Raw genomic sequence first — 23,393 nt, 5'->3', positions numbered from 1 at the left:
TGGTTTAATGATGCTCCTATGGAGAGATTGTTTCTTGACTTGGGCACATCCAGCATCAGCTTTCTATTCCTGATAGAGAAAGTGTGGTACATGGATCTCCTCCACTAGAGTGCCATACTAATCCAACACTCTGGGACTAGGAACTGACCCCTCATTTATCCATGGACCATTCATAAACCTGGGATCATTCAGTCAACTAAATGCATACTATGTGGAAAGCTCTTAGATTGCTGAAACAGTCCTTGTCCTCAAGGAACTTAATGTTCTTTGGGGAGAGGCAGCATGAACAGAAATAACTATAAACCTAATAAATTTATTCAAATTAAATAAAAAAAATTGCAAGTTAATAGTTGGGGAGACCATAGCAGCTAGGGGAGCTGGAAGAACCTCATGTAGGATGTGGCAGTAGATTTAAGTGGCAAAAGAAATTAGAGATCCCACGAAATAGAAATTAAGAGAGCAGGTGTTCTAGGCATGGGCAGCAGCCGGGGGCAAATGCACAGAGAATGAGGGTAAAGTGTCGTGTGTGTAAGGATGAACAAGAGGACTCTTTTTCCCCTCTGGACCAGAGGTTCTGTGAAGGCAGAAGGATAATGCACAATAATGCAGGAAATATAGATTGGGGCAAGCCTGTTAGGGGCTTTTGGTGCCACACAGAAGAGTATATTTGATCCGAGAGGTAATAGCCACTGGAGATTATTGTCAGAGGAGTGGCATGGATAGAAGCATGCTTTAGGAATATCACTTTGGCAGCAACGTGGAGGATGGGTTAGAGAGAGGAGAGACTTAGGCAGGAACACCAGTTAAGAACCTGTCATAATAGTCTAGATGAGAGGGCATGAAAGCCTGCTTTGGGATAGTATCCTTTTGAGAGATGTTGTGGAGGGAGAAGTGGTATGATTTGGCCACTGATCTGATATAAAGTGAGGGAGATAGAGGAGTGGAGGATGACTCCAGGGTTGTGAACTTGGGTGGCTGGAAGGATGGAAATACCCTCAAAAGAAATAGGGGTGTGAGCAAGTAGGGTGCATTTTGAGGGGAACATGAGGAGTTCTCCATTGGACTTACTGAGTTTGAGATGCTTATAGGACATTCAGCTAGAAATGTCTAATAGGCAGGTGGTTGGTTATGTGTGGGACTGTAACTCAAGCAAGAGACTTGGGATGGCTCTATAGATCTGTGTGACATCTGCGTGAAGTTGATGATATTGGAGACCATGGGAGCTGAGAAGGTCATCAAGAATGTATAGAAAGAAAAGGACATAGCCTTAAGGAACATAAGGGAAACCTAGGGCCTTCAAATTATAGGGACAGCAACAAAAAAGTGAGCGGGATCGGTTTTTATAGGGAGAGGTGGAATATTGCTCAAGTGACTTTGTTTTATTTTCCATTTCTAATACCACAGGTAGGAAAATACCAATTAGCAAAGTTTCATGAATTTTGAAGGCAGCTAGGGCCTGGATTCAGGAAAACCTGAGTTCAAATCTGGCTTTAGGAACTTACTAGACTGTGAGACCCTGGGCAAGTCACTTAATTCCTGTTTGTCTCAGTTTCCTTAACTGTAAAATGGGGATAATAATAGTATCTGTCTTCCTTGGTTGTTGTAAGGATCAAATGAGAAAATATTTGTAAAATGCCTAGGCTGGTGCCTGGCACATAGTAGGTACTTAAATGCATGTTTCCTTCCCTCCCTTTCTTTCTCTTTTTTTCCCTTCAGTCTTTCTCTATGTCCCCCCTTCCTTCCTTAGAAAGTTCTAAGCATAGAAGAGTCTAGAAAAGGGAAGGTATGCTAGGTCAGAGGAGGGGGTTGTGTAGATAATTTTTTGCAAGAACATCAAGGTCCAGAAAATAAGGGAAAATTTTAGCATTACCACACCTTTTTGTAACAATCTAGAGAAAACAATTCCATTGTTCTATTAATAACCAATGGTATTTCTTTGATTTTTTTTTCCTTTGTTCCTAACCTATAACTTTATTGTTGTCCAGAACTTCCTGTGAGGAAGTACCCTCCATTCATGCAGGTCAGCGGTGATTCAGCCACTTGTAGCCCTACAGAATTGCCTGGGGGACTGGGAGTTGAAGTGACTTGTTCATGACTTGAACCCAGGCTTTCTGACCGGACTCTGTTAGTATCTTCTGAGCTGTTCTACCTCTGATGACCTTGATATTTTTTTTTTTTGTCATTGATTTGGGAGTGAGTATAGGGTAGGTGTAATTGGTAAACTATTTTCTTTGCTAGATTTGTCAGATTCAAGACTCTCCTTTTATGGAATAAATTTATCTCTGTATGTTTTATTTGTGTCCATTATTGTAAAAGCTCATTATATGTCAAAATGAAAAAAATCATAGAATCTTACATTATATCATCAGTTAACCCCTTCATTTTCAAGATGAGAACACTGAACCCCAGAAGGTAAAGTGATTGGCCCAAGGTTACAGGTGGCAAAATAGTATAGGAATCTAGGTCTCCTGATACTCATATCAATGTAAGTTTTCATTTCTCATACCTAGGCCCGCACAACCTGTGGCCCACCAAAGGATTTCGGGCGGTTCACAAAAAATGGAGAGGAAAACATCCTCTTCATTTCTTGTGGGCCGCCTGAAATCCTCTGATGCGCCTGCAGGCCACTTGTGGCCCGTAGGCTGCAGCTTGTGCAGGCCTGATAATACCCGTCAAGCCAAATCAGTGATTTTTGTGGTGGTGGTGGTAGTTGTTGTTAGAACAGGGGAAAATGATAGCACTTTCTTCAAATCTTAGAGTTAACCTTTTGGGAAAGAGTTGAAAATCTCTTGCTTTTGTGAATGAACACAATTATGTGAGTTAAATGAAAGTTAATGGCATGACAGAAGATCACATTGTAAAGAAATTTACTCCTGTGCAACAATTTATTCTCTAATAGTAAAATTCCTGCAAAATAGTTTGCACCATGTGTGATCAAAGTTCATTTGTTGTGCAGTTTTGTCAACCGATATTATTTGTTCCTCACTATTAGGTGCCACTAAGATTGTCCCAGTTGAAGCTGGGCCCCCAGAAACAGAAGCAGTCAATACCAAGGCCACCATCCCTGATCTAGCTCACCGGAGAGGGTACCAGGAATATGCCATTCAACAAACACCATATGAGCAGCCAATGAAATCAAGCAGGTAATGCTGAGTGCTTAGTTTATGTGAATTGCCAGTAAAGACTAAACACTGACTAGTGTCCTTTGCAGGGAAGAAGGATTATTAAATTAATTATTGAACATTCTGTTTACAAACCTTTGCAAAGCATGATCATATGTCTAAATGTTTTAGCTGTCAGCAACTGAATGTGTTAGCTGAACCTTAGTCCATGTTGTTAAATACAAACATATGCTTAAAATTTTAAGGCATTATCATTTACTTATGAGCACTAATCACTAATGAATTTGAAGCATGTTATTTAAAACAAACATGATAAACTTTAATAAAATAAATATAAGCAAGGCCCTAATTAGTGAAGATTCTAGTTATTCTTCCTTGCAGTAGACGTTAATTGGTATTCATTCTTTAGCTGTGACATTTACCTACTAACTTAGACTTTGAAAATCTGCTTGCCTAAGTTATGAAAACATTTTTGACCAGATGAAAGAAAAGACAAATGAAAACAACAGCCACACTGGTGCTTTCCTGTATCTTGTGGGATGTTCCATTAATTAGTATATTAGTACCATGTGCCATTAAGTAGGAGCATCTTGTTTCATATGGACTAATAATAAATGCTTATCACTTTGGCAAATCTGTAATGAGATTGGACCAACTATTATTCAATATTGTTCAGTTGAAAATGAGAGAGTGCTTCTCAGGCAATAATTTAGTAACTTCACAATACTCTGAACTCAGTAGGTGAGGGAGTTTATAATTTATATGTTGTGCTTCAGAGCTTCTTTCTTATACAGAACTATAACTCATCTTGTGATGGTACAAAAAGCAAGTTTAGATAGTTTAGCATAACCATCATATTCATTGCTTTTGGCTAGGAAACATGCATGCCTTTGCACTGAGGGCTTTACTAAGCATTCATGTAATTATAGAGAAAATTATAATGAAGATTCTCCTAAGACCATTTGGATTCCGCATTGGGGAGGAAATGTTATAATTTGTTTATTTATTAAATAGCAAATCCAGGTTTTCTTCCTTTGGCGTTCTTGTTGCGTGTACTAAAAAAACATATTGCCTCCTGGTTATCTTTGTTCATTTGAGGGAGATCCAAATTAGTTTTTGTAAATTAGCCTTGGGTTTAACATCTAGGCATACTGATAACTTTTACTCAAATTTGGATATTTTAATTACATCTCTGAATGATACCCTCTGGTATTTATTGAGCATGATACATTTAAATATTTTAAATTTAAATATAAGACAACCTGTTTTGGTCAAACATGGTTGTATGATAGTTTCAAAAATATATATTTCAAAATTAAGGTAGATATAGCTTATTGTAAACACTGGCAATTAAATTAATAGCAATGCTTATTAGTATCCACTTCATCATATTTAAGTTCCTAGAGAAACTAAAAATACCAGTAGGAATGAATGAAAAGAGAGCAAGTGTGCCACTACTACTTAGGTGTTTTCATTTCTTCATACTGCCACCTGAGTATAATGGAAGGATGTGTTCATCACTGCTACTTTTGGACAAATCTAAGTAGCTGATGTTAGAACTAACTTCAGTTCTGGAACTGGACAGTAGTTCCCATGGAGAAATTGTATTCATAAACTCAAGGACTGTGTGTGTGTGTGTGTGTGTGTGTGCTCACGCACATGTACATGTGCACATGGGTGTGATATGGAAGAGGTTGTTTGTTGCACAGCACTCCTTTCAATGTGAACTCATTTAGATATTACAATTACCACAGTTATTATCATCTCTAAAGAAAGATAAGAGACAACTGGATTTCCTGAGCTCTTAAACGGGAGCTGCATGTTGAAAATGAGATATATTAATTTATCCCATTTAACAAAAACATATTAAACAGAAACATGTCCAAGTCTTGGCTGTCCTTTAGAAAGCTTCACTAGACCCTCCCTGGTTCAGCCAGCCTTTTGGAAAATGTTGCTGCCTCTTCTCTCACTCAGTCCTCCAACCTTTGCTATGTTGCTTTTGACTTCATTACTCAGTTGAAACTGTTGCTTCAGTTACCAGTGGTGTCTTCATTGCTGAATCTGAATCTGATGGTCTTTTCTTGGTCTTCAGCCTTCTTGAACTATTTGCTATATTTGATGCTCTTGACCACCTCCTCCTCATCAAAACTCTCTTCTGTGGGTTTTCATAACCCTCTTCTTCATTGGATATCTGCCCTCCTTCCTGAATGACTACTCATTCTCAGGCTTCTTTGCTGGCTCATCGTCCATATCATGTCCCTCCTTGAGGTTATTTCTCAAAGCTCTGTTGGGGGTCATCTCTACATTCGCAATCTCAGTGACCTCATAAGCTCCCATGGATTTAAGTATCAGTTAAATCCCCAAATCTAACTCCTGGCTCTCTGCTTTGACCTTCTGTCTTGCATTACCAGTTGCTTAGTAGACATTTCAAACTGGATGTTCTAGGGATTCAGTAAGTCCAAAATAAAACTCATTATTTTTTCCTCCAAACCTACCCTTCTTCCAGACTTTGCTGTTTTTGTTGAAGAAGTCACAATTCTTTGAGTCTCCTAGTTTTGTAATTTTGGCATTATCGATGACTCTTCATTTTCTCTTACCCTACATATCTAATTAATTGCCAGATCTTATTGTTTACACTTCCCCTACTTCCTTTCTGCTCACACAGCTACCACTTTAGCTCAGGCTTTTATCATATCTCACCTAGAATTTTTCAATGGTCCTCTCATTGATTTCCCTGCCTCAAGTCTCTGTTCAATCCAAGAGATTTTCTTTAAAAGCTGATTTCATCATGTCATTCTCTTACTCAGTCAATTCCTATGGTGCCCTCTTGCCTCTAGAGTAAAATATAAACTCCTCTTGCCTTGAAAGCTCTTTATCACTTGGTTTTCCCTAATCTATCCTTTCAGCTTCATTATACATTACCTCCCTTCCCACACTTTACAGTCTAACCAAACTGGTTATATTTTTGTTCTTCACACACAGCACTTCATCCTCTGAATCTATGCTTTTGCACAGACTGTCTCCATGTCTGCGATGTATTCCCTCCTCTCCTCTTCCTAATAGAATCCCTCTTCTCTTTCAAAAGACAGATAGAGCTTTCTACATGAAGCCTATTCTGAGATCTCCTTTTACCCCCAGCTGCTAAAGATCTAATTACTTTGACTTAATTCCCTTGTATTAATTTTGTATTTTATTTATCTTTATTGTGTATATATTTATAAATGTACATATTATCTTTTCCAAGAGAATATAAGGTTCATGAGAGTAGGGGTTGTTTCATTTCTTGAATTTGTGTACATAACACCTTATACTTGTATGTATAGTAGATACATACTAGATGCTTAATAAATGCTTATTTGGTTGGTTAGTTGATTGAAACACATATTGACAGCATGATGTCAGAGAGAAGTGCTATCCTTACAGCCAAGATACTTGGCTTCAAATTTGGACACTGACGTTTTGTGACCTCTTCAAACATTTAACCTCTTTCAGCCTCAGTTTCTTTATCTGTGAAATGGGGATAATGTTTGCTTCACAAAAAAGCTTTGTAAATCTTAAAGTGCTTTACAGCACCAAGTTACTATTACTATATATAATGCACCATGCTAGGTGTGTATGGAGGAAATAGAGAAATGAGTAGTACATGAGCCTTGCCCTCAAGGAGTTTTCTAACTAGTTGAGGGCACAGTTACATATAGTAACATATTAGCACATGAAAAATACACAAGAGAAATATGGAATACTGTTACATCATATGACCCAGCTATCATTTCTAGCTGGAGAAATCAGGGAAACATTAGCAGATTTCATTCACTCTTCAAAAGTAGATAGCATTAATCGAGCAAAATAAAAATGTGATGGAATATATGAAATTCATTTTTGAGATACATTATGTAATGGTAATAAGTAACAGGCTGACAGCTAGTGATTGCAATGCATGGCATTTACTGTACATTCATTTCTTTTCTCATTAAATTCTCTTTCATGTGTCTAATATTTGGTTCATGAAAAGGGAATTTGACATTATCAGACTTTGCACATGCTGTTTCGTTAAGTTCAACCCTCTAACCATAACTAAATCCTGATTTTTTTTTCTAGGTTAGGTCCCACTCAGCTCAAAATTTTCACTTGTGAATACTGCAACAAAGTGTTCAAATTTAAGCACTCCCTCCAGGCCCATTTGAGAATCCACACCAATGAAAAGCCTTATAAGTGTTCCCACTGTAGCTATGCCAGCGCCATCAAAGCCAACCTCAATGTCCACCTGCGGAAACACACGGGGGAGAAGTTCAGTTGTGATTATTGTGTGTTCACCTGCCTGAGCAAGGGCCACCTCAAAGTACACATTGAGCGCGTCCACAAGAAGATCAAGCAGCACTGCCGCTTCTGTAAGAAGAAGTACTCAGACGTTAAAAACCTCATCAAGCACATCAGGGACACGCATGACCTGCAGGACAAGAAAGTGAAAGATGCCTTTGACGAGCTCCGCCTGATGACCCGCGAAGGCAAGCGGCAGCTCCTCTATGACTGTCACATCTGTGAGCGCAAGTTCAAGAACGAACTGGACCGGGACCGACACATGCTGGTTCACGGCGACGAGTGGCCCTTCGCCTGTGAGCTCTGCGGCCACGGGGCCACCAAGTACCAGGCCCTCGAGCTCCACGTCAGGAAGCATCCCTTTGTGTATGTCTGCTCCGTCTGCCTGAAGAAGTTTGTTAGCTCCATACGACTCCGCTCCCATATCAGAGAGGTACATGCCGGCTTACAGGAGGCTGCGGTTTTCAATGACTCCATCAATCAGAGTTTCTGTCTTCTGGAACCGGGCGGTGACATCCAGCAAGAAGCTGTTGGAGATCAGCTGCCTCTGGTGGGAGGTGAATTTGTGTTCCAGGCCGTGGACCCACGAAAGGAAACCACCAGCCCTGGGGAAGCAAACCAGGAAAATGAAAGCAGCCACATGAGCCATGTAGAGGTCCCTACCCCTTCTTCCTTGGACTTGGAGGTCCCTCAGGGAGCCCATGTGACTGTGCCGTCTTGTGAACTGGCAACCGATGTAGCAACCTCTGAGCTCCATTCCCATGTGGTTTCAGAGGATTTCCTACTGAAAAACAATACCTCTGCTCCTGCTGAGACTCAGGCGCCTTCTAAAAATGACCTGCAAGGCCAGCCTGGAGACTCAGTGAATACTATTCAGGGTGAAGAAATGACACTACTGTTGCCAAGGGGACAAAATTCTGAGCCAAATCGGGAGAATACCAGTAATGAGAGCCCTGTGGCTGAAGGAGAAAATACAGTTGCCCTTTCCCTTACTGAACTGGAAGCAAGAAAGTCCCCTTCCCCAAACGCAGCCCAAGCCACAGAGCTGCTTCCGTCAGCAGCCGCCAGTGGTGATGCACGTGTCAGTCTGCAGCCTGATTCTTGTACTGCTCCATCTTCAGAGCATCAGACTAGAACCGCTGCATTCATGCAGGTCTTGGACAACTTACAAAAGAGACAGATGAATACCAGCATGTGTGAGAGGATCCGAAAGGTCTATGGGGATCTGGAGTGTGAATATTGTGGTAAGGAAAGGCACATTTAATGTATAGCAACTTGGAGCTGTCTTCTGTAATGGTCCCTTCTCATTTGGCTCTCTCTTCAAGTGCTTGCTGTGTGATTCTGTATTTCTATTGTGTCATCAAGGAACACTTTTTAATGGACAATTAATCTTTACCCTAGTGGTAGTTTTTAGTATTAAAAGCCATAAATTGATCCCTTTAACACACACACACACACACACACATACACAAAGCAAGTAAGAGAGAGAGAGAGAGAGAGAGCAAGAGAGAGAGAGAGAAGTTTTTTTTTTTTTAAAGATTTACAGGGGTTATAGTATATAATCCTAAGGAATTATATTTATTTGAGCAAGTATTTATGTAAAGACTTTTTCCATAACTCCAGGTTTGAATGGATTTAATGGATTAGAAGCAATTTGGCAGGTGAAAAGAGGAAAAAGAGGCAAAGGAGACATTTCAGGCTAGCTTGAGTGAAGTTACTGAGAAATGAAAGTGCTGGTTATGTATTCAGGGAGCAGAAGACTGTCCAGTGTGGATGGAGCACAGAGTGTATTATATAAAGCTCAGCTTTGTCAATCTGACCTCTTATTATTGTTGTTAACTTTGAGACCTTGGACTAATCATTTAACCTCACTGAGCCTCAGTTTCTTTATCTGCCAAAATTGATAATGATAATTGCAGTACTGACCTCACAATACTGTTATGAAGGAATGCTTTATAAACATGATATCATAAAGTGCTGTGTAAACATGAGCTTTTACAGGTAGTAGCATTAGAACTCAGAATTTCTTTGTCACTTTCTATTGCAAGGTAAGAAGAAAAGCTTGCTTGCAGTTCAAATCCTTTTTACCATTGGGGGCTGCCCTTCATCAATAACAATGTAATTGAAAAGGTGCAATTTTTACTGGAACTTGAGGGAGCAAGAATCCTGAACTAAAATTCTAATTTTTTTTTCCCTAGGCAAACTTTTTTGGTATCAGGTACATTTTGATATGCATGTCCGCACCCACACTCGAGAACATCTGTATTATTGCTCCCAGTGTAACTATTCTTCTATCACCAAAAACTGCCTTAAACGTCATGTGATTCAGAAACACAGCAACATCTTGCTGAAGTGTCCCACTGAAGGCTGTGACTACTCAACTCCAGATAAGTATAAACTACAGGCGCATCTTAAAGTTCACACTGAGCTGGTAAGTGACATGATCCTAAGTGACTACACTGTGTTTGTGCTCTAAGCTTGTTTACAGTTTTCTTACCCATATATGTACATAGATGTGCCTTGCTTTGGGAAAAACCAATATATATTATCAAGACCAAAACTTAAATAAAGGGAGGGTGAAGATCTGGTGATTTTGAAAAGCAGCGTGTTCTAATGGGAAAGATCACTCCGTGGGAAGTAGGAAAGTCTGGGTTTGAGTGCCTACTCTGTTACTTATTACCTATGTGCTCTTTAGAGAAGCACTTCACTTCTAAGTGTCTCCTTTTTTGCTTTAATTTATTAAAATAATTCAAAAATTTCTTTCAAGATGTGGGACATTTACAGTGAATGGAGCTGTTGTACAAAGCAAGGCACACCTGTATGGACATATACCAAGATCTCTCAAATGCATACTTTTAAAGAAATTTTCTTTCTTTAATTTTCACTGCTGTCACTAACTTGCATTTATTCTCAGGGAGGTGAGATGTGTCTTTGCTCACCTGATGTAATAAATAGATGTTGGGCGTATAGATGCATGAATGAATGAATACTTTTGAGACAGTTCTTTACCATCTTTATGGTAAATCAATGTCCTACTTGCCTTCTTTGGGCTTTAGTTTCCTCTTCCATAAAAAGAAGAGGTCAGACTAAGTCATGCTCAAGGATTCTTCCAGCCCTACATTGATGATTCCAAGGTTCTTGTTTTCCTTAGTTTGGGCCATCAGCTTAGCTTTCTAAACCTTATACAGCATATGTATAAAGCACACATAGTATTATGTATTATAATTATCTGTATGCCCCACCCCCACATTCAAATGCTTTTACGAATTGTACAAATTAAGTAATAATATACACAGTTTTTAAATTTCAGTTTGTCTTACTAGAGTTTTATGAATGATATTTGGTGTGGTTTTATTATTTTAATGCTTCTGAATCATGCTACAACTGGAAATCAAATTGTAATTTTTTTTTTTTGCAAGAGGAGAAAGGAACATATGGCTTTAGGTACATTAATGAACATTGTCATAGGATTGATTTTAGGCAATGCATATCCCCCACTGATGAGATTCTCTTGAGATAGTAACTTCAAATGTCCTATTCTGTAGGCCTACCATTTTTCATCTCCAAAGTGGGAATATTCAACCTAAAGTGGGAATATCCTGTCGTTGAGCACAACCCCTAGCCTCTTTTGATCCCAGTTTCCTCATTTTTAAAATGAAGGACTTGGAGTAGATGGTATTTAACGTCCCTTCTGCCCCTAAATCTATGATCTTATCATTCTTTACAACATATCCTCTCTCAGAAATGTTATAATTAATGAGATAATATGTGTAGGGACCTTAGGTTCCTTTTAAAAAGTGATATGTTAATTCAGGTTGTTTTAATAAATGTACCAATAAAGTTTTATTATTTCATAGATTATTTTTATAAAATTTAATTATTTCATAGTATATTGTATAGTACAAAAGAATAATGTTTATATGTGCAAATGTTAATCTTCCTCAAGAGATGACACCTGAGACACATTTGAGAATTCTCACAGTTACATGCCATAAGAATTTGGCCTGAGGTATAGTTCTTTTTTGATTGGATTTTTAGTTATACTCAGATGTGACACAAAATAAATCCTCCCTAACTATATGGAGTTACCAGCATAATGTGCCTTATGAATCATGATTTGTCATTTCACTTCTGTTATGTTGTGAGTGATAGGAGTTGGGTTCAGAATTCTGCTCTGCATTTGTGCTAACTATAGCAGTGTTGACTGTCCCATCTAAATAGTGATACTGGCCTGTGGGGAGGGACAGGGAGATGTCCTCATGCCCAGTCAGCTTGTTTTCATTCATGTTTTATAAGTGGGTAAACTGAGGCACTAGTCATTTGACTTTATAAAAAAATCTTATTAAGGGGAGCATCATGAACTTGGAATTAGGATCCTGAGCTCCTGTCCCCACTTTACCACCAACACGGACCGTGACTCTGAACAAATCACTAAGGTCCTTTGACCCTGAGTGTCAGTTGTCAAATGGGGTACCTATACTACCTACCTCATAGGAAGCCCAAGAAGATCAAAAGAGTCTTGTCATACTTTAACACTCTAAGCATCTGTAATTTCCTTATTCTGTATATTCTCCTGACTAATGCATATTGCAGATCCTCTATAAATTAGTAGCTGATCTTTGAAAGTTGAGAGTGGTTATACTTAAAATAAGATTAAATTAAATTTGAATTAAAATGGAAGTAAAGTTGGTTAAAAAACTAATAAAAAAGTTGGGGCTTAGCAAGGGGTGACCCTCAGATGACAGGCATATAGTCAAGCAATCAGCAAGCATTTATTAAGCGCTTCCATGTTCTAGACAGACACTGTATTAATTACGCACTAGAGTCAGGTGCATTTCATCACTGGACTTTGACTTGAAGCCCTTTCAGCTTGGTAGAACCCCCAGAGCTTACACTCCACTGGCATGGTTTTCAAAACATCCCAAATGAGGAGACAAAATGCAACAATTTTATACATACACATATATACATGTGAATGTATGTATGTGTGTATATACACATGTATATGGATATATACTCAAAAATATATGTGTGTATACACACACACACACACACAAATGATATATACTGCAATTTCTCACCAGGTTTATGTGCAGAACTCCACTAATTTCATCCTAATTCCTTATTGATCTGGTGCTTTTGGTCTACTTCTATTTCTTTGCTTTCAACAAAATTCTCTTGAGTAGGGAATTAAGAAAGGCAGGCAGCCATTAGCCAACAGCATTCATAGAATGACTCAAGTTTCAGGCAGAATGAGATTCTTTGGAGGAGACTTTTGTACTTTGGTGGATCTGTGATTTGATTGTTTTGAGTATTTCTTCACCTAATACAAGATTGCAATTCCCTTGAATTCTCATTCACTGTGATTCTTTCTATATATTTTATTAAATTTTCTATAGAGGATCCACTCAACACAGTAGAAGCCTCCCTCTGTATCTTTTAATATCAAACCTGTCCCTCTTTTATCTCTTATTCTATGGAGCAGATTAAAAAAAATAGAAAATATTATTCTTGTTTTCAAGGACCTAGCAATCTATTTGGGGATATAGAAGTTAATGATTACAGTGGCACTTGAGTATATCTATGACCTCTTCTATGTGGGTATGCCTTCTACTATTCAGCTTCATAATATGTCTGGGCATTTCATCCTGTATGATTCTTATTCGTGTTTTAAACATGTATACAAAATGTTAGCACTCAAGAACTTGGTTCCAATCCTGTATTTACAGCTTCCTAGATTTATGACCATGGGAAAGTTGCTGAACCTACCTGCCTACCAGTTTCCTCGTCTAGAAAATTTATTTCCATTCTGTGTCTTAGAGGGAACTGTTATGGAGACAGTGATTTGGAATTTTTAAAGCACTGTGTATGAATGAAGAGTTATTATTACAAAAAAAGTATAGAGAGCAATGTAGAGTAACCTACATGTAGAAGAGGAAGAAGAGATTATATATTGTATTGATTTTAATGTAGTCTATGCTTTTCCCCCAAGTCTGACTTGAAAAATTTTTTTTCTGTGATCTACCATTGAATCTTCCTTGATAAGAGGATGAAAATTAATGGGAAGGAGGTGAAGACAGTGATGATGATTAAAATGAGTATCTTTAATTTAATCTTTCATAGTAAACATGTATGTGTGTATATTTATGTATTGGTACATATATATGTATATACACATACACATATATACCTGAAAGGTATACAATGAAAAATCTTATATATATGTGAATATAATATATATAATCTCAGTGTATGTTTATATGTTTATAGATATGTGTGTATACACACACTTATATTTTCTCAGAGAGATCTCATTTTGAGGTGGGGTTCACCTTGTACATATTTAGGGATAGTCTGTGTTCAAACCAATTACTAGTTTAATACTTCAAAGATTTGTGGTTTTATCAGTCCAGTCCAATAAGTATTTATTAAGCATCTCCATTGTGTAAGTCAGTGTGCTAAGACAAAATGAAAATAGTTACTGCCTTCAAGGAGCTTTTATTCTCCTGGGGTGATCCCCTTTACAATTTATTTATTTATTTTTTCCCTTTACAATTTAGTACACAGTCTTCATGAGTTATTCTGGATAAAACTTTCTATACTGAAGCTTGACTGGTCCTTGAATGAAAGACATAATGGGCCTGTCCAAAGCCTTTGCCACTTGGTAAAATCTCTCAGAACATGTCTCTACTGGCGTGGCCTTTGGGAACCCAGAACAACTTGTATGTTCTGGTGAAGCAAGACTTTACGCACGATGTGGAGCAATATGATTATTGACATGACTAAGCGATTCTTTTTTCCTTGATAAATTAGAACCCATTGTCTACTCTAGACGGTGTTTGTTGCATATGGAAATCCCAATATTATTTTCACAAAGTGTTTGCCCATGGGTCTGGTAGTGGTCAATAGTATAGACCTATCAAGATCTGTCTTTTTCTCCAGGATCTATATATAGTGTTCATATAGTGCTTTAAGGTTTAAAAACTTCTTTCCACAGTAGTCTTATGATTTAATTAGTACAAGTACTTATTATTCCCATTTTACAGAAGAACATACCAGATTCAAGAGAAATTAACTCGCTCAGGGTTTAAAAAAAATGAAAAAAACCCCAAAACCAAAAATAAAATTGCTAGGAAGTTAAGGAGGCGGTCTGATCTTGGCCATCCAGTCAAACTTTGCAAGAAAAAAAAATAAACTCATATTGGCTCTTTAGGGAAAACTTTGTGTTTGGCCTAGAGGATGAAATAGCAAGACACAATTGATTGCATTTAGAGGGAGAACCCTGTAGAAAAGGCCCTAATTTCTGGCTAGCTTGAGCCAATAATAATAATCAAAATTCATTTTGGGTAAATAAAGAAAAAAATAATGTTGTTGTTAGAAATGAACTTTAAATACTGGAAAACTCTGATAATATTTTCTGACGTGGTAAGGAAGAGAACCAGAGTATTTGCGACCATATCACTGTTGTTGTTTAGTTGTTTCAGTAGTGTCCGACTCTTAATGATCCGATTTGAAGTTTTCTTGATAAAGGTGCTGGAGTGCTTTGCATTCACTGTCTATGAGCATGAGAGGCCTGTGGGTTTGAATGTCATGTTAGTTTGGAGGTTAGCAGACATATATGACTCTGCTGCAGAAGAATTGGCATTTAGCCTGAGGGCACACAACAAGGTAGCGGCCTCTCTCATTTCCTTGACTTCTTGATTCTTTACTCTCGGTCTTGTTCCCACACCACACTGCTGCTCATGCTGATGCTTCAGTTTCCTCAAAAGTTTCAGATTACTTATAAGTCTTTCTGACATACATGTACTGTAAAGGGTGGCCATTTTAACAATCATAACAGGGTGAGTCTCACACTTTCTGCCTTCCTGAGAAACTCTTAATAATCCCTGTTAAGGTGTATGGCAATTTAGGTTTTCATTTCCTATCTAGACCAAGATTTTGAAACGAGGAAATGAATTCAGAGACTCCACCAAAGTGGCTTTGTCTCCCAGGGCCCTTTGCCTACTGTCTGTGCCCTTCTGAGAATCTTCAAAGACATCACGAAAATAAGGGACCGTGATAAGCTATGGGATAAATTGCTTTCAGAGTATCAGAGAGAAAAAATCAAATCGCTAAGGCTGTGAGGGAGATACTGTTGTAAACTTGATCAAAGCCCTTCGGAATACCTCTGTCAATATGAATGACAAGGGCATGGTGAGCTCCACAGCAATGGGATGGGCCTCCTCCTCCACAATGCCAATTGAGTGCCCCGGGGGAATTCTAAAATAGAGTTTAGAACAGCAATTCTGACGAGCTGGTGCTAAAAGTGATGGGGTTACTCTGAAGGACTGGCTCAGTAACAAGAACGCAGAAGGATGGTGACAGGAGATTGCTTAAAAGCACTGAACTAATGATGTGACCTAAGAAAAAGTCTTCGGGGTTGACTTGGACAAACAACTTGAAAAGATTCAACCTAAGCTGGCCAGACTACATAGGCTTATATGATTGACAGGCAGACACTGAAGGGAGGTGTGGTGCTACCTCTGAGAGAGAAGCTTTCAAATGGAGGGGACTGAAAGATCATAAGAGTATTCAGAAATATCTCATTAGCAAATTACTGAGAGGAGGGAAAAAAAGGCTTTCATTTTCTGAAGGACTTTTGGCTATATAAGGGATAATAGTTTCTTGGAATCAGTGCCTCTTTTGGTGTTTGCTAATATGAAGATTCATTGTTTTTTCTCCTTGGTTTCAGGTGTCATTTATAAGTTGGAGTATTCTGAAACAATCAGAAAGCATCTATTAAGCACTTGCTATATACCAGGCACTGTTAGGTATTGAGATTACAAAGACAAAATGAAAACATCTTTGCCCTCAAATAACTTAAATTCCACCAGGGGAAACAACTTGTACACTTAAAAGTATCTGTAAAATATGTAGAAAATAAATATATGATGATTTCCAGAGGGAAGCACCAGCCCCTGGCGGGGATCTGAAAGAGCTTTCAGTATGAGGGAGAGTTTGAACTGAGCTTTGAAATAAATCAAGGATTCTAAGAAACAAGGGTGAGGAGAGAATGAATTCCAGGGTTGTGCAAAGATATGGAGGGTAGGAGATGAAATGTCATGAATGAAAAATAGAAAGAACACCAGTTTGAACCAAAGGCTGTGAAGCAGAGTACAGAGTGGATCAGAAGTTTGGAAAGATACCTTTGGAGTCCAGTGATGAAGAACTTTAATTACCAAAAGAAGAGGAGTGTCTATTTCTCCCTCCATCTAACAGGGAGCCATGAAATTTCTTGATGGTGTGATTATGCCTGTGCTTTTAGGAAGATGGTTTTGTCAGTTGATTGGAAGATGCATTAGAATGGATTAAGTTTTGTGGAAGGGAGATCAAAGAGGAAGCTCCTGAAAAAATCTAGGTTAGATGAGATAGTGGCCTCTGAATCATGGTAGTAGCTAAAGGAGTGGAGAGAACCAATCCATTGTGAAATCGTGTTGCTTATGCCTTCACAGCATCTTTTGTACATGTCCCCTTTTTCTCCACTCACATAGCTGCCATGCTAGTGTAACTTCTCCTCATCTCTAGGTTGGACTATTGCAATAACCTTCTAACTATTCTTCTTGTCTCATTTGTCCCCACTCCAATATATCCTTCAGTCAGTCACCAAGGTGATTTTTCTTAAGTGTGGGTCTGACAATGTCTCCTACCTGATTAGTGAACTCCTATGATTTCCTATTGCATTCAGAATAATCATTTAGAGCTCTTCATAAGTTGACTCCTTCCTTCCTTTCCAGTCTACTTAGACTTCCTTTCACATATTCTAAAATCCAGCTGTAGTGGCCTACTTGCAGTTCCTTGAACATTCCCATCTGTTCTCTGGCTTGTCCTGTGCTGGGAGTGCTTTGTTCCTTCGCCTTTGCTTATTAGTTCCCCAGATTTCTTTCAAGGATCAATTCAAATCTTACCTTTAGGAGGCCTTTCCCAGTGCCCCAGCCTCTAATGCCTTCCCCTGTGAGACTAACTTCCTTCAACTCTATGTATATCTAGATATCTACATGTTTGTTTCCCCCCCCTTAGAATGTAAGCTCCTTGAGGGCAGGAACTGTTCTTTGCCTTTCTTCATATTCCCAGTGTTTAGTCCTGGCACATAGTAAGAACATAAATGCTTGTTGACTCTCAGACTCTAGGGGAAAGGAGATGTCAGGTAGGACTTATAAAACTTAGCAACTGATTGGATATGTGCAGTGAAGGAGAGCGAAGAGTCAAGAAGGGGTTGTGAACTAGGGTGAATGGAAGTGTGATGGTGCCTTTGACAGAAACAGGAAGCTTAGGCAGAGGGGTAGAGCTGGAGAAAGAGAAGGGAAAATAGTGAATTCTATATCAGACATGTTGAGGTTGAAATATCTACAAGCCACGCAACTTGTTATGACATGAAGCTGTTGTTGATTCAGGACTAGGTCTCAGAAAAGAGATTAGGGCTAGATGTAAAGGTATGGAGCCATCTGAATAGAAGTGATAATTGAAACTCATGGGAGTTGATGACATCTCCCAGAGAGTGTAGAAATAGTATGAAAGAGAGCTCAGGTTAGATACTTGGGGTATATCAATAGTTAGGAGATGGAAAATGGATGATAGAGTTGCTGTAGCAAGGGAGATTGAGGCATCAAACAAGAAGCAAAGGAACAGGAGACAGCAGGGTCAGGAGAATCTAGAAAGGGGAGTAGTTTAAAAAAAGAGAATGGTCAACAGTGTTAGATGCTGCAGAGAGGTTAAAAAGAATAAGAATTGAGAATTAATGAAGGGGCAAACATCATATGAAGATGACACTGAGAAAAGACAATTGGATTGGGCTATTAAGAGATCAGTGACAATTTTAAATGGGCAGTTAGGTAGCACCATGGATAGGGTGACTGGCCTGGAGTCAGAAAGGCTTGAGTTCAAATCCAGCATCAGACACTTACTAGCTGTGTGACCCTGGGCAACTCACTTAATCCTGTATACCTCAGTTTCCTCATCTGAGTTGGAGAAGAAATGGCAAACCATTCCAGTATCTTTGTCAAGAAAACCCCAAGTGGGGTCATGAAGAATTGGACATTACTGAACAACAGATACTTTAAAATATGATACAAATCAATACACATTGATACATATATTTTCTTTCCATCAGATATCTTAGTCGTCATATATAAGGAGGCAGATTTCAGCTGACTGTAAGAGAAAACTTCCTATCAGTTAAGGGTGTCCAAAAGTTGAATGGACCAATTCAGGAGGGTAGTGAGGTCTTTATCATTGTAGGTAGATCTAAAAGTTAGGTCACTGCTTCTTGGTGATAAATAGGTAGAATTCATGCTTTGGTTAGTGGTGGGACTAAATGACCTTGAGATCCTTCTTCCAACTCTGAGTCTATGGTTTCATGTTACTCTGTTGTTGTTTTCTATTGCTGCTAGTTTTTAATTTTAATTGTCTTTCCTAAAGGAGTCTGAGTAGGTGAGGAGAGGGCATCAAGAATGACCATTTATGAATGAAATCCACCAATACAGCACTAAATTATCTTGTTATTTGTTAAAGCTTCCTTCTTCCAACTAACTATTGTAAAGTAGCAAAATCACCTGGCACCTATTTAACCCTGTCTCCTTCATAAGTTCTCTCTGTGTTAAAAATATTCATGAACAGTAGTATGGTCATGAAGGGGGAACTCAGTAGAAAGGAAGAGAACGAGTCCAGGATAATTCGCAAAGGCTGCAAGATATTCAAGAGATGTCTCTAAAACAATCATTCTAGTGATAACTTAAACAGAGATTTACATCTGAACTTCTCAATTGCAGATTTGTTGAGGGATGTGCTTTTCAGAGACCAGGTTTACATCTTATAGCGTTGCTAACTGATTATGTTTTCCTTCCATTTAAGGACAAAAGGAGTTATTCTTGCCCAGTGTGCCAAAAGTCATTTTCAGAAGATAGGTTGATAAAATCACACATCAAGACAAACCATCCTGGTGAGTAAAAGCTGTTCAGAAGAAATATAAGGGAAGGAGGGATAATTTTCACCTTACAGAATGCTGATTGAAGGAATCATATTTGAGCAAAATTGATATGTTTTATAAAACATAGCATTGCTCACTGACTATTCCAAATGAAATGAAATGAAGGAAAGCCAATTTTCTTAATAGATTTTTTTCTCTCCTTTGACACACACACACACACACACACAAAATGATATATGTGTGTGTATATATATATACACATACATACATATATACACCTATAGATCTCTATCTACTTATAGCACTTTATAGTTTACAAAACTCTTTTTATATGTGTGTAAAATGTATATACACATGTATACATATACATACACATGTATATAGATATAGACATATATTATACCTTTAAGTTTTTAAAGCAGCCCTCATATAAACTTGGTTTTTAGGACTTTTTAATTTGGGGTTGGTGAATTTGTTATTATTCTTTTTTATTAATATTCTGTTAACTATTTTTTTTAGTATAGTTGGTTTCCTTTGTAATCATATATATTTTATTTTATGCATTTAAAAATTAATTTGAGAAGGTTCCCGGAGGCTTTACCAGGCAGCCACAGGTATCCATGACATACTGTTGTTCATCCTTAGTTTTCAAAGAGGACCAATGACATCACGAAGTGATGCCGTGACTTGTATGTGCATTGGATTTAAGTGAGGCAGAGTTGCACAAAGTCATCAGCCTCACTCTCTTTCTCAGTCATCTAAGTCTAGTTGCAGGACAAAAGTCAAGACTACTGATGATAGCCTGGGATGCAGTGGCTGACCTTTGTGTCTTCTGTGTCTGACCAAGCTTTAAGTGCTCCATAGCATCTGTTTCAGCCACCTTCGTGGCTGTTGAAATAAATTGTTCTCATTTGCCCAGTCTGCCAGGGGACATCTTCACATGCTTGGGGTAGACATCCACCTAACTCACTGATGGGTTTGAGGCCTATCATTTACCCCCATCCTGATTTAACACATCTGTCAAGATGGTTTACCACAGTATGGCTGCTGTGCATGCTATAATTTCTTGGAGTCACAGGTGAGAGTTGGTTGATGAGTGGACACCAAAGGTGAACGAGCAGCCCTGAAAAAGGCTTAAAAAGCCTTCATACCAGAGCTGCTAGTCTTCCCTGAACACCCTAAAGGGAATAAGGAAAAACTTCCTGCAGGAAGAGAGATTTTTCACTGAGACTTGAAGGAAGCCTGGAGGCAGAAATCATCACACAGCACTTTTTACCTCTCTTAGGTACTTAACACATTCTACTAGGTATTAATTGTATCCTAGCCCTCTAACTATATTGTAATAAAGCTCACATTTCCATAGTACTTCCAGTAAGCTAGGTAGTACAGAGTATTACTTTATCTGTTTTGCAGATGAGAAAACTGAGACACAGGGAAGCAAAACTCAAAGTCACACTAGTTAATACGATTTGAACTCTGGTGTTCTGACTCCACAACTCAGAGGCGAGGGGGCAAGAATTACGAGGAGACAGCCGGGTGGCACAGTGTGCAGGGTGCTGACCTGGAGTCAGGAAGACTTGAGCTCAGATCTAGCCTCAGACACTTGCAGTATGAGTCTGGGCAAGTCACTTAACATGATCTCTGACTGCCTCAGTTTCTTACATGTAAAATGAGGATAATAATAGCACCTACCTCATAGCATTGTTGTGAGGATCAAATAATATTTGTAAAACACTTTGCAAACATTACAGCAATATCTAAATGCAAGCTGTCATGTCTTTTGTAATCTCTGAATCCCTGACTAGTGCCTGTAGCTTGGGCTGGGGCATTCTGTGGGATGGCCATTCTGAGGACCAAAACGTGTTTTAGCTAGAAAGCACTTTAGAGAGAACCTAGCCAGTCAATCAGTCAACAAGCATTTAAGCTCTTACTGTGTTCCAGACACTGTGTGACTTGATGGGGATACAAAGCTGGGCCAGGACGAGCCTTCTTGGTGGCAGTGAAAATACTGGGTCCAAATCCAGGAGGAGAAGTTGGAGAGGTGCAGGACTGTGGAGGCAACTTCCAAAGTGAAGATTTGTGTATGGATTTTTTTTTTGAGGTGATAGAGAAGTTAATTATCTAATAGGAGAATTCAGGCCAAGAAAATGAAAATAAAACACATTGAAACTAGAATTTTTTTCTTTTCTTTCATTATTTTGTTGTGTGTGTGTGTGTGTGTGTGTGTGTGTGTGTGTGTATTTTTAAGGGATGCATTTCTGGATAACAGTAACATGCTGCAGTGATTACTTTCTATATTGCCATAATGTGTGTTACTTTATTGCCACAAAGTGGTATTTTATATATTGGATTCAGTTAGACTTGAGTTCAGACACTGCCTCAGTTACTTACAAATTGTGTGACCCTAGGCAAGCCACTTAACCTCCATCACCCACCGTTTCCTCATCTATAAAATGGGGATGGTAATAATAACATCTACCTCCTGAAATGATTGTGAGGCTACATTGAGATAATACTTGTGAAGTGCTTTGCATACCTTAAAAAAAGTCACACTTTCATTTACAAAGGATTTTTTTTCCCTTCACTGTAGTACTGTGATGTAAAGAATGAGGCACTATCTTCCCTATTTTACAGATGAAGAAACTGAGGCCCAGGGGAAGTGACTTCTGACTCTAGTCTTTACAATTTCCCTGTTGCTCTGTATCTGGTGATGGCTTCTTCTTTCCCAGGACATGTAATTAAATTCAAGGTCTAGCTACCTGACGAATCAAAAACTATTGAGCTTCCTTGACCTTCAGTCTCCTCTGTACAAAAAGAGGCCTGTCCTCATTCCCTTCTACACTACCACCAGTGCCCTCCTCCTGAGATTACTCTCCACATGCATTGCATACATATTGTAAGGATAGAGTTGTTTGCTTGTTATGTCCCCATGAGGGCAGGGACCATTTTTTTTGCCTTTTCGTGACACACACACAAAACATTAAGAATCCCTGGTTTAAAAAATATCCAGGAAGTGGCCCACCTCTAGAGGGCTAGAACTGCTGTGGCAGTTATTGGGATTTGGAGCCTAGACTTCAGAGTAACCTCCATTTTCCGAGAGTTTAGCATCTTCTCTTATACTTTGACCTAGTTTCCTTATTATAAGTGGTTAGGTCTTTGGTAAGAGGAAAAAGGATTTATTACCAGGCTTTGCTTTAGAAATTTGATTAAGTTCTTATCACTACTTAAGGTTCTCTTACTCACAAGTACTGATAAAAGTACTCTTCATTCTGGTATGTCTGGAAAGGTGAGACTAAAATATTGTTGTAATATTGTCCTCATTCATTCTGCAAGGCACGGGATTAATTTATGGGGATACAGGAACAATCGCCACCATCACCACAACAACAAAACAAAGCAAGCACAAAATCTCAAATAGTCTCTGCTCTCAAAGAGATTACATGTTCCTGGGGGCAGGGGGAACAACATTTACATAGATACTGTAAGTAAATTTAAGATGAATTAAGGAGGAAGAAAGCATTAGCCATTAGGGGGATCTGTTCAAGGTCATGCAGCTCATAAGTATCAGAGTCAGAACTCAAAACTCTTTCTTTTAATTTAAAATCCATTACTCTTTCCTCTGTACTGCAATAGTCTCAATGTGATAATTAGTTTGAAGTTTTACTTGATATGTATAGCAACAGTATTTTAATGTACTCTTCTCCAAAATGCATAATGGAAACCATTTGCCATCTGGCAAGTGGCTTTCAACCCTATCTATTCTAGTTGTCTGTCATCTTTCCTATAATGTTGGTACAGGAAGCCTAGATTATTGCTGGTGAGTGAATGGAAAAGAAATGAACAACTGAAAAACAAAGAAGTGGCAATTTGAAAGGCGAGTAATAATAATAATAATAAAACAAATTTAAACTAAAAAATGGACAGAGAATAAGCATGCTAACCTATGTAGGCAGATGCAACAACACATTTCACCTATGCAAGTAATGTATAAA

At 38.5% G+C, this 23,393-nt stretch overlaps 1 protein-coding gene across 4 annotated transcripts in view; it reads left to right on the top strand.

Annotated features, from left to right (window-relative positions):
- ZFAT (zinc finger and AT-hook domain containing) overlaps window positions 1–23,393 on the top strand; it is a 271,413-nt gene that overhangs the window by 117,231 nt on the left and 130,789 nt on the right. For all 4 annotated transcript variants that reach the window (XM_027860422.1, XM_027860423.1, XM_027860424.1 and 1 more), the window contains 4 exons: window positions 2,993–3,143; window positions 7,221–8,683; window positions 9,638–9,870; window positions 19,326–19,413. In XM_027860422.1, the coding sequence (XP_027716223.1) occupies window positions 2,993–3,143; window positions 7,221–8,683; window positions 9,638–9,870; window positions 19,326–19,413 (1,935 nt within the window). The remainder of the gene's footprint in view (window positions 1–2,992; window positions 3,144–7,220; window positions 8,684–9,637; window positions 9,871–19,325; window positions 19,414–23,393) is intronic.

Source organism: Vombatus ursinus, unplaced genomic scaffold (assembly GCF_900497805.2).
Source record: "Vombatus ursinus unplaced genomic scaffold, bare-nosed wombat genome assembly UNPS02014180.1, whole genome shotgun sequence".
NCBI classification, from domain to species: Eukaryota; Metazoa; Chordata; class Mammalia; order Diprotodontia; family Vombatidae; genus Vombatus; species Vombatus ursinus.
Note: the sequence above shows the minus strand (reverse complement) of the source record. Positions and strands in the feature narration are given on the sequence as shown.